Genomic DNA, 12,902 nt, shown 5'->3' with positions numbered 1-12,902 from the left:
AGTGGAGTATGACTTGCATGTGGTAGCCAGTACCGCGTAAATATTCTCAGTGTGTAATCGTTATTATCATTTTCTGGTGCTTCTGTATATGGACCTCAAACATGTTTTTGGTGCTGAATATACAGAAACTTAACAAAGGTACTGGCTAGGTTTTTCAAGAACAGTGGACAAGGGAATTCAGAGAGATAGAAAGAAACTATAAAGCTGTGTGTTCCTTGTATTCGGAAACAGTTGTATCCCGCACATTTAACCGTTCAAATGTTTGTTCACGCTCAATGAAGAAAGAAGAGAGTTCGTTTTACAAAAAAATCGATCGATAAACAAAACAAACTAGTTCTTGTGTATCATCTTTCAGGCCACGGAATAACATCACTTTCTGACATGAGTTCTTGGACGAGGCTTTCTTATTGAAGTCAGACACATTATTTGAAGACTTTTCTGACAAATAATTAACATAATAAAAGAAATGCTAGTCAGTATATACTGTCAAGGATTAATAAGAATCATGTTTTGGAGCAATTGAAAGCCGATTTGGATAAGACCGAGATGTATTCAGTATGTCTTGATGTCAGCTGTTTTTGTCTGATTTCCTTGTGGAAATATGATGAGGGAGGAATTATTTAAATTGCTGAGCTTACGATCTACAACAACAGGGCAAGATATAATGAACGAAGTGAAGCAAGAACTTGTTTTAAAATGGGGTTTGACTTACTGAAAATTGTCTGTGACAACTGATGCTGCCCCAAGTATGGTGAATATTCATAATGGGTTTGTGAAATGTCTTAAAGAAGATGTTAAACACCCTATTTTACAGTCTATTATATACTGCACCAGGAAGCCCTATGTACGAAAGAACATATGAAGTCATTTGAAAGTGTACCCTTGGTGGTGACTAAAACTGTAAACTTCATACTTGCACGTGCTCTAATTAATCGCCAGTTCTCGAAGATGTTACACGAAGTGGAATCTCATTATGGGGGACTAATGTACGATAATCCTGGCTGACTGAGTCATTGGCAAATACTTCAAAGGTTTGTTGAGGTCGTGGACAGTGCAATTTAATCTTTCTCTATGATTTTACAGCAGTATACAATGATGTGAATAAGGAACTGCAAGGAAAGGGACTGATAAGACTGTTTGAGATCGTAAAAAAATTTCAGGTCAATTAAGTTTCGAAGACGATAAGTACTGTATTTATAAGAAGTATGTGGACGTCCTACAAGATTCAGAACAAATAGTTTTCAAGAAATATTCACAATTTCTAGATTTGGAGAAAACATCGCACTTTATATCAAAACCTCGTACTGCACAAATGGGAGATATTAAGGTCAATTTTCTTGACTGGTTAGATTTTAACCATTTAGAAATGGAGTTGACTGAATTTCAAGAAAGCAGTAAATGGGTGAACAAAGTGGTACAACTTGATGAAGCATTGATAAAAATAGTGTGTGCTGTTGATGATGAATACTCTCTCCAGAAGCTAGAGAACTTGATTCTTGAACGGCGGAGCAGCCTCTCGCAGACATTTTTGGCCATGAAGAAACTTGCAATAGTGCTAAATAATTATTTTATTTGGGTCATAATATGCCTGCGAGCACTTCTATAATGAACGTTGCGAATTCAACAGTTGAAAACAGCATTGGTTCAGAGCTAAGTACATCTTGTGTGTTATTGAAGACAAGTTATGAACCTAACATAAGATTACATAACATAATATTTAACCACAAGTTTCACACTAAATGTGAGAATGATATTTCACTTAAAGTCCATTGACAATATTAATATTTTTATATCTAATATTTATTGACGAAGTGCGTTATAATGGGCGCTTATTATATATGTTTACAAGTAATGTTAGATATTCCTAAAACATACATGTTTAGAAAATGTGTCTTTTGCAGTATTTACGAAATACAACCATGGAACGTGCATTCAAATGTATTTGCAAGATATATATGTAATAAATAAATAAATAAATAAATAAATAAATAAATAAATAAATAAATAAATAAATAAATAAATAAATAAATAAATAAATAAATAAATAAATAAATAAATAAATAAATAAATAAATATTATGAAATATAACAGAATTATGAAAGAAAGTCTGGAGGAGGGAGGGGGTAGCCATTCCTTAAAGGAAAATAACAAGTTGCACAGTAGGCAGTTGAGAATAATACACCAGACTTAAAATGACACACTGGTGGGAAAAGGTTCGCCATCCCTGTCCTAGGGGAAGAGTATTGACTGTATATGAAGTTATATTGGTCACAAATAGGAAGAATTAAAAATAAATCGGAAAATCGGAAGACGAGTTAAAAAACAGAAAGTTTCCGGGTAAATCAGAAGGATTGGCAGGTCTGTTTGTATAATAGAGTGTATTTTTACAGGTATGTTTATAGTGTTATAATTTATATTGTAATTGTGTGTGTTTGACAGACCGAAAAGTTTTTGTTACATTACTCTCAGCATACTTAAGTATTTATAATTTTATCTCATAAACATACCTTATGAAAAGTGATGACTGGCCGGGGATGAATACGAATTATGGTAAGACAGCTACGATATCCCTGTAAGAGCTGAGCAAATGTTCGCATGAAGACAGCCCGAATTTCTTTGTCCAACATGGAAGGTTGTGTTGCACGCACAGCAATGGGTGGGAAAGCATGATCCGCAGAACCTAATTCAGGTTGCAACACTAGACTCAAAGATTCTTGAGTATGACTAAGTAATGGTTCGGGAAGAAGAGGAAGAGAGACACCATCAGGAACAGCGATGGAGCCTCCATCTAGGTCTGCTACTATCACATCCATCTAGACAAAGAGAACATAGTTTATTAAAGTACACAGTTATAACTGTTTAAGAAGTGATTACATAGTGCAGAATTATCATATAAAATTACTTAACTCTTACCAGCTCAGCTACTTCCATTTTGAGGGAAGAATGTACTCCCATAATAAAAGGAGTAGGAGTGGAGAGAATTTCTATAAGCCCAGCCGGTAGAAGAGGGATATACACATGACTGTAACGGAATGGGTACATCAATGCTGTGAGTGCACGACAGCCTTCAGTCAGTCGAGTATAGCTCTTGGAGTGGAACAGTATCTTATGTTCTGTCATGATCGCACAAAACAGCACAAGGACATTGCGAATACCTAAAAGTCAAAATAAAGATTACTATAATAGTGGACTCATGATAATATCATAAAGTAGTCTATAGTTGACCAATTTTTTGCACACTTTTGATGCTACTTCACAGAGAAACACAACTACATTAAGAATGAAAAGAGTGTATAACTGCAACTTTCATGTTCTGAACTCACATGTTGGCAAAGAAAATTGTAGGATATAAACTTAATGGTTTTGACCCGTATTGAATTGAATTACATTTCTAATCTAGGAACTAGTTTCGACCTTGGCTGGCCATCATCAGCCTTAATGCAAAACTGTACAAACACATCCAATAACTAAAACAAATGTACAAACACACACACAAATGACTTTAAAAGTGTTAAAAACATCTTGGATGAACTATGTGCACAACATGTAAATATGACAAAATTAAAATCAGTTTCTATAATTCTTAGATGCGTTGCATCATGTTAAAATGTTGCGTTAGTAATTGTTAAAATATCAGGAAATGCTGAAAAGGTCGTCTGTTGGACATTGTCAATGGTAGACTCAACCCAGCAAACGGAGTTAAGACGACCACAGCTTTATGGTACACAGAAATGAGGTTTTGCTCATGTGTTGGTCGGAGTGGCCAATCTTATTTGACTGTTCGTCATTTTTGAGGTATATGAGATGGGAAAATTTGACATACACAAGTTTCAATATTTAATACATTATTTTTACACATTCATGCATTTCAAAGAATGAAGCTCAATTTATTTATGATTTTACTACACTTTTTCGCAATTAACTGCCTGGCATAAAATTACATTAAAGACGGTCTTAAATCCAATCCCTCATGAGGGATACTAAGATGATTCACTGTGGCTATTCTATGATTAACAGGAACGAAGTTATGTTGGGTTCGAATATGTGTGAATTTCTTCATTTGCTTCATATTGAATTCTGAATGTAAATTCTGGCCCATGATATGTGCATCATTGAAAAGAGAATCTTACACCTGAAATGACTATATCAACATAGTAGAATTAAGACAATCAGGCCAGAAGAAACATGGTGTATGAAAATTTATTGACCCCCTACGTAGTCAAACATCACAACAACTACGATAACCGCAGTGAAAATGAAAACTAGCAGTACAACAAATGAGCTAGTTCATAAAGAAAAACAGGAAGCGTAATCAGACACCCTCAAAACATCACCAAAAATAAACAAGAAAGAAACTTAACTGAAGTGATGGAAAGGTGTCTCATTAAAACCCGAGGAAAATTATAAAGGTACCTGGTATCAAAATGCCAACCATTTAAAAGAAGAACGACATATCTTTTCTTGAAAGAAAAATAAATAGGATTCATTTAATAAATAATATAAATTGAAATGGTAACAGGGAAAAACGCCCACCCAGGAAAAATTTAAAAAGAAACAAATAGAAAATTAAGTTAAGTTAAACCTCTAAAACGTAAGTTAATATTACAAATCGTGGTCGACCAAAGAAAAAGAAAATGGACTAAGCATAACTTAAAACTAATATCTTGGAGGCCTCAACATATCTGAGGGATAGGTTAAATAAAATAATTATTTGTTTATTATTATTCTTTAAATATTGCTTCTGTAACAACAGTTCTCACCAACAGGGATGGCTACCGGCAGTCCAGATTAATCATCACAACGACTACCACTCAAACAGGGAGAATAAGAAGCCAAATAAAAAATTAGTGGCTCATTTACGAACTCAAAATTTCATAACAGCAAGGGAAATCATCAAATAAAATAGAATCATCACACAAGATAGCTAGACTCCGAGAAGGAAGCATCATCAATCTGCCCATCAATAATAATCAACTCAAATCAACAACCACAACAATTACTAATTGCCATGGCAACACACACACACGCCATGAACAAAGCCATTACCGAAATTACAACAGTAACAATGGCACCAACAACGAAAGAGTAAAGCATAATTTTACACGAAAAAATCAAAGAATGAATCAAGAAAATTAAAATTAAGACAGAGAAAAAATTAAATAAAATTACCGTCCTCTTGGTTAGAACTCAAATGGTTCAAAACTTTGCCTAGTGGGGTGATTGGTAGCAAACATAATTTAAAATAGTTCGGTATCTATTCAATTTTTTGACAGAGAAAAAATTAAATAAAATTACCGTCCCCTTGGTTAGAACTCAAATGGTTCAAAACTTTGTCTAGTGGGGTGATTGGTAGCGAACATAATTTAAAGTAGTTTGGTATCTATTCAATTTTTTCTTTTATAATTTAGATCATAATTCAGCTTCACCCCAGATCAATATCACAATACTTTCAGTACACAATACCATAAACACTTCTATTACAACAAACCCGAATAATACAATTTTTTTTAAAAGGTTAAGCCAAGAGGAGGAGACCGTAAGCAATATAGAGTCCCACACGCCACATAATCCAGTTAAGTTTCCATAATAGATCCATACCAAAAGGAGTTCCATTTCACGAAGGAACGGAAGAAATTCCGGAGCTTGAGATGACACCACAGCGCCATTTTAATACTCACATTGATGTTGAAATCTTAAAGAAAATTAAAAATCCATACAGTCTGGGGACGTTCCCATGATGAAGCAGAACACCAAAACAATACTGAGGGCGAGAGAGAGAGCCCTCTCTCTAATATTACTTAGCCATAATCCATCTCACAGGCTGGAAACTACTCCTGCATGAGACACAAAGTACCCTGACGATGCTTCTTCAATTCACAATACCTTAATGGCCGCTCTCGCGCTCGGCAATGATGAGTGAGAAAGAGCTTCCACCACCGAGAGCTCTAATTGGTTAGGGGGCGGAGCATCGCAGTACGAATTCTCAGTAGGGAGAGCAGCACAAATAAGGAACTTTACTTTCCGTGAGTTCAAACCAAGACTATGAGTAATGTATTAAATAAAGCTTGAAGTAGAAAGGAAAAGAAAGGAAGATAGTTTGAGGAAAATCAAGGTTATAAGACACAAATTTCATTGGCGATTAGCCCAGAACTAAAACGTTAGGGGGGAAGACTAATAAATATGACACCTCAGTGTCATTTACAATAATAATGTTATTTGCTTTACGTCCCACTAACTACTTTTAGGGTTTTAGGAGATGCAGAGGTCCCAGAATTTAGTCCTGAAGGAGTTCTTTTACGTGCCAATAAATTTACTAACATGAAGCTGATGTATTTGAGTACGTTCAAAGACCACCGGATTGAGCCAGGATCGAACCTGCCAAGTTGGGTTCAGAAGGCCAGCGCCTCAACCGTCTGAGACGCTCAGCCCAGCTACGAAAATTTGAAAAATACACATTTTTTTGAAACCTTACCAAGTTGGACACTTATTACACGCCAGAAATACTTTGCGCCAAAAGCAATGAACGCTGTGTCGGCATGCAAATAGTCAATTTTGTACCAGAATATAATTTTACCCTGTGAAATTTTTTAATAGTAAGAAAAAATAATTTTTATTACAATATGATGTTAAGAAAAAATTCTGGAAATAGAAATATATATTTTTTGTATTTCAACAGGAAATTTTTATTAGAAGATGATAAGTATAAAATTGCAGAAATATGCATATTTTGTGTTTCAGTTAAGTGTAACAAGGCGAAACTGGTTGAAATTTAAGACATTACATTCTCATTCCATATTTTTAGTGTGTCACAAAATAAGCTCTGTACTTACATATCAAGCAGTAAGTTGAAATCATGTCAGTCAGCTGACAGCAAAAGCTCATAGACAACAATAAACACGTGTAATAATATAGTCTATAAGTCTACATAGTGGTAGACTCTACACTCCCATGCTAATTCTAGCCAGTTTGATGGTAACGACAAACTTTTAAATCTAAAATGTTGGTATATTAAAACAATCTAAAAATTTTAGTAAATCGCTAAACATTTAATTCAGTAATAGATATTTCCCACTCAACAGCCTGACCAGGTACAGAACTCTCTCCTTGGACAAGAAATGAAATGTCGTATGGCTTTCAGTGCCGGGATATCCCAGGAAGGGTTCGGCTCGCCAGATGAAGGTCTTTCTATTTGACTCCCGTAGGCGACCTGCGCGTCGTGATGAGGATGAAATGATGATGAAGACAACACATACACCCAGCCCCCGTGCCATTGGAATTAACCGATTAAGTTAAAATTCCCGACCCGGCCGGGAATCGAACCCGGGACCCTCTGAACCGAAGGCCAGTACGCTGACCGTTCAGCCAACGAGTTGGACGTGAACATGCAAAATTCAGCCCAAAAATGTTTTCATCCCCAGACATTTAATATTCTCCTGATTCTTGGTCAAAATAAATATTGTCCATACTGAGGAATATCACTTTCAGTTGCTGAAAACTTTTTAGCAAGAATAATACTGCATTTAACCTTCTGTTACCACTTGCAGAGAAGTCCCCACTAGAAATGCCGTGTGATTTCAGACCCAACCAAGATACAATCAGTATGGTCTTCAGTGTCAAGCAAATGCAGGGGAAAAAAATAAAAGAGCAAAACCAGCCTCTTTACGTGGTATTTATAGATATTGTGAAAGTCTAAAATCAAGAAAGTTCTTTGGAGAGTTAACTTTAACCTTCCCTCAGTGGCACTGAATTCTGAATGGATAAATCAACATCAACTGTTCCACCTAACTGATACAATATATTTTTCTTTAAGCAAACAATGTTCTTAAAACATTCTCTAGTACTTAAAAACACTGAATATGTGAAGAATTAATAATTAATGAAGACACATTTTGGCTGAAGATGACGCCAAACAGCGTCGAAACTAGTTCCAAGTGTAAATATATGTTGTAAATGAACTCAATAACAGCGATAATATTTTAAATTTCCTTAACAACCTAGGCAAAAATATAAAATTCACCAAGGAAGATGAAATCAATAGATCCTTAAACTTCCTAGATGTCACTAACACGTAATGTTGATAACTTTGACTTCCAAATTTATAGAAAACCAACCCACACCGCAATACCAATAAAAAAAATACTTCATTACATCCAAAATCCCATAAACTAGCTACCTTCCATAGTTTAATTTGCAGAGCCTTAAGTAACCAATGGCCAATGGACCAGATTTTTTTTTTTTGCTAGTTGCTTTACGTCGCACCGACACAGATAGGTCTTATGGCGATGATGGGACAGGAAAGGGCTAGGAGTGGGAAGGAAGCGGCCGTGGCCTTAATTAAGGTACAGCCCCAGCATTTGCCTGGTGTGAAAATGGTAAACCACGGAAAACCATTTTCAGGGCTGCCGACAGTGGGGTTCGAACCTACTACCTCCCGAATACTGGATACTGGCCGCATTTAAGCGACTGCAGCTATCGAGCTCGGTGAACCAGATTTTGGACAGTGACAAAATTACAGGATTTAGAAGAGAATTGGAAGCAAAAAGAAGTGGTGGGGAAGAGCGTTGAAGAAAGGCAAGTTTTAGGAAGCAAGGTCAGAGAAGACAGACATGGTGACAAGGAAAGAGCAAAGGGAAACAGGAAGTTGAGTGAGGAAGGGCACAGAGATGAACATAGTGAAAGAGTGATCGTGCATAGTGATAAGGAAAGAGCAGTGGACAACAGTGTGAGATTACAAATGTTTAGAGAAGCAGCTATGAACATAGCCAGGAAAGAGGAAAGGCAGAGAGGTGAACACAGTGAAGAAATGGTTAGGCAGAGTGAAAAGAAAAGGTCTGACAGGGAGAGAATGGAACTGTTTATGAACAAAGGGAGGAGCAGGAGCTTAAGAGATCTCTGGAGAATGAAACTAAAATTGATGAGGGCATAGTAACAAGAAGTAAAAGTCAAGTAAAGGTAGTAAGTAAGGGAATAGTAGACGAAGATTTGGTGATAATATATAAGGTAAGATGATTCGGTTGGTTAAGGAGGAGTAAGTTATAGTGACTGTGAGGATTTTATATGTAGGGTGAATTGGATTTAAAATGTACAGTGAATTTAGTTGTTAAGTGTGATTTTGTTAGGGGTGATTATAGCTAAGCAGATTTCAGGATTAAGCTGCAAGGAGAGTGGAGTTGGCCGGGTGTTATCTGGAGTGATATTTGGAGTGATTGTAAATTATGAAAGATGGTCTAGTTTGAAAAGAGTATGTAGAGATTGGTAGGTGGTGGAGTGTGCTTGTTAATGGGTTTTTTTGAAATGTATAGCGGAAGTGTTTATAATAAGTTGGCAGGTGACGAAGTGGGGTTGTTATTGGCATAAGAAGTTTATTTGGTAGTATACGTCGGTATTTTGAGTGATTGTCGCTAAGAGTGAGTGTGGCCAAAGATGGTTAAATAATTTAATGTTGTAGAAAGTGGTGGGTGGATGTAATTGGAGTGGTGGGAGGATGTAACACATATTTATGAGGAAAAGTGATGGTTAGAAAGATGTGGAATAAGAGGCTGAATTGGTGGTATATAGTGAGTGAATAGAAGGGTTGAAATCAATATGTGATTATGGTTGTACATGTTTGAATGGCAGTATGTTTATACATGGTAAATATGTGGAGTCTGGTCTGACGAAGAAGAGAAGGATCAAGCTGGAAGGTGAGTGGAGTGAATTGTGAATTGAGGAATGGTTATTTTAATAGAGTGTGTTTGTACTTACAGAGCCTTAAAAATCTCTCTATCACCTAAGAACCTAAAAGATGAACTCAATTACATAAAAGATTTGGCGAAAATTAATGGGTATAAACCAGGAAAATTAACCATTTAATCAACAAGTTAAAAATCAAATTAACAAAAGAACCTCATCCCTGACAGACCCAAAAAATCCAAATTTATTACTTTCACTTACAACAATCCAGATATTTACCAGGTTTTGAACCCCCTAAAAAAAACGAAGCACTTGCACAGCATTTAGAACAAATAACACCAACCAAAAATAATTCTTCAATCACAACACAGTCAATTCAAATAACATTTACTCAGGTTCAGGCATTTACAGACTCACTTGCACCCAATGTGGCATCTCGTACATCGGACAAACTGGCCGCAGCTTTCACACCAGATACTTAGAACATTATAATGCCTCCAAACACAACAAATTTGCAGCTATGAGCTCTCACATGAAAGAAGCAGGTCATTATTTCACTACTATAGATCAAGACCTCACCATTATTTTTTTTAAAGTAGGTAAAAGGAAATTAATGAACGAATTAGAAACCATCTATATATTTTTAGGCCAATATTACAACAAAAATGTAAAACTTAATTATATTACTGATGTCAAAAACCCATTATACGAGATTTTACCAAAACTGTTGCAATCACTAAACCATAAATATAATAACATAACAAACAATCTAAAATTATCATCTTCCAAGACCCCTCCCACTTTGAGAAATACAACTCCCTCCCCATCCACCTCTACTAGCCAACCGCATCCAACAGCACAAACTTAATGCCCCGCCCAACCCACCCCCACCCCCTCCCCTGCCGATCTCACATCGATATAACACTAGAAGCGCAAATGTCAGTAATTCAAAAGCTACCATGGCAATTAATTAACATTACAACAGTCGGAAAGATAAATTACACACAACATATTTTCTTCAACTCACCTCATCTTTAACCAAATTAACATCACAATTGTCAAAGGGGCAAGTAACTTCACACACATCGTTTTATCTTCGTTCTTTCCTCCTCCTTTAATTTTATTCCTTAACATTTCACTCTCCTCCTATTTCAGACATAACACCACAAGCTCTACTCAACCTCGCACTTTTTCCTTTCGACTTTTAATATAAGAAGCTACAACCACGTCTACCTATTAATTTAAATATAGCTACATTTCTGGCGAGTACTTGTCCTCGCTCCTAAGTGCTTTAAGAAGTTTGCTGTCTTTTCACATGAGATTAACAACTTCAACAGACAAACAAATTTGAATTTTAATTTAACCACCACTAACAGTGACTTTTATCCTAAATATTAAGCTACTAAAAGCTCCATACGCCATCTCCAGAATAAGGCGCCATATTTTACCAGTTTTCATTTCAACGTACCAATTTACGTATTCATTTTAATCTTTTAACTCAGTACTTGTTACCACATTTAAAAAACAAGACATTCGTAAAAATCTATAATAAGGATTGATTATATGAGTTTGTCATAAGAGTACTTATAACTACTGTCTTCCAATTGCTAGTCTTTTTTTAGACATTTGTACCTATAACAGTATCCTCTTATTTATATTTGAGACCTTAATTAAAAACTATGAATAATAACAATCAGGATCCTGATTATTCATTCTTTCAGGTATGAGATTTTTAGGCTAATGATGCCCTCATTATGGGCGAAACATGTCCCTATATCTAATATGTTAAGATGTATTTCTTAAATTTAAAATTAAAAATCTTATGTATTGAATAGGTGGAATTTATAATCTAGTATTATTCTTTGACTTTAAGTACATTTCAATATGAACCATAACATGAGATTTGTAACATGTAATAACACTAGCAGAAAAAATAAAAATAGTTATTTGTTTCCAAACAAGGACAAATTCCCAAGTGTATACAGGAAACAGGCAAAGCAAAAACAAAGTGTTTCCCACATTATGTTTAGTAATCTGTGTCATACATTTCTGAAATGAAGATTTCTATCAGTCAGATATGATGAAAAAAGGCTTCTACCATACTTTAAAAATAAACATCTATGAGTGAATGATGATGTTTTTGCAACAAAGTTTCTAGGTCCTCAGCAAGAAGAATCCTCCACCACCCACTCCCGCTAAAAAAAAAAAAGGAGCTACTTCTTTCACATGGAAGGAATGTGTTCCACAACTATTAGAAAGCCATAAGCTTGGAGCTAGCACATCGGAAAATGAGACATCTGAATTTCATAAAATAGGAGATGTGGAAACCAGCCATGGAAGTGTTCAATGTTAAATGGGATATGAGATGTACAGTACGTGAGCCAGAAGTTGTTACTCTGACATCGATTCCGATGAAGATTATAATCCTTCCAATTGTACAGACTCTGAAAATGAAACGAATGAAAACAGGCAATTACATGAGAAAGAACAGCCAACTTCATTACCAGTAATTATAGTGTTAACCAGTATATTGTTATTTAAATTTTGTCATCTGTGTGATATTGTGTTTTTTCATATAAAACGTGTTTGCAGCAATCTTTAACTGGCAATCTTCAGCCAAAAAAACATTAACTGGTAATGTTTACATTGCATTAAGGCTATTTCTGTAGACTTGCCTTAAATGCTTTCAGATCACTTGCAGAAACAATCAAGATGTGTGCTTTTAGCAAGGCTTACTTCTCTAAATTGGCCAAGCAATATTTGTTTCTTATCATTCACAACATGAGGGTTGAGGACAAGGATATTGTTACGTGCCAGCCCCGTGGTTGCCCCTTTTGGTACTTCGATGGAGGAGCTAGTGACTCGCACGACCTGGAATCTCCCAGCCGACTTGTAGGGTGGAGCTGGCCTTTCCGTGTAATGTTCTCGTCGGCCGGCTTACCTGCGAATTTCTTGGAGATTCAATGGGAATGTTCTGCCTCTAGTGACATCGTGAAATTTCTGGCTCAAATCATGTGAGCTATAAAAAGGGAGGGTAGCCGCTGACAGTCGGTCAGTGTTGGACTCCGTGTGAGTCTCAGTGTGTTGGGGTACGGTGGCTGGGCTGAGGGCGACAGAGGTGTTGGCTGTCACCAGTGTCCCACCAAGGTCTGAACGAGGAGGTGTTGTTGTTGTGTCGGAGAGACCAGTGAGTGCATGAAATGGAGATGAGAGAACGGAAGATTGTACTG

General features: G+C 36.1%; 1 protein-coding gene across 1 annotated transcript in view; it reads right to left on the bottom strand.

Moving 5' to 3' along the window:
* Sbf (SET domain binding factor) overlaps nt 1-12,902 on the bottom strand; it is an 851,001-nt gene that overhangs the window by 732,110 nt on the left and 105,989 nt on the right. The window contains exons 6-7 of the mRNA XM_067143032.2: nt 2,914-3,155; nt 2,508-2,813 (exon numbers count right to left, since the gene is read on the bottom strand). Coding sequence (XP_066999133.1) covers nt 2,508-2,813; nt 2,914-3,155 — 548 coding nt within the window. The remainder of the gene's footprint in view (nt 1-2,507; nt 2,814-2,913; nt 3,156-12,902) is intronic.

Source organism: Anabrus simplex, chromosome 3 (assembly GCF_040414725.1).
Source record: "Anabrus simplex isolate iqAnaSimp1 chromosome 3, ASM4041472v1, whole genome shotgun sequence".
NCBI lineage: Eukaryota > Metazoa > Arthropoda > Insecta > Orthoptera > Tettigoniidae > Anabrus > Anabrus simplex.
Note: the sequence above shows the minus strand (reverse complement) of the source record. Positions and strands in the feature narration are given on the sequence as shown.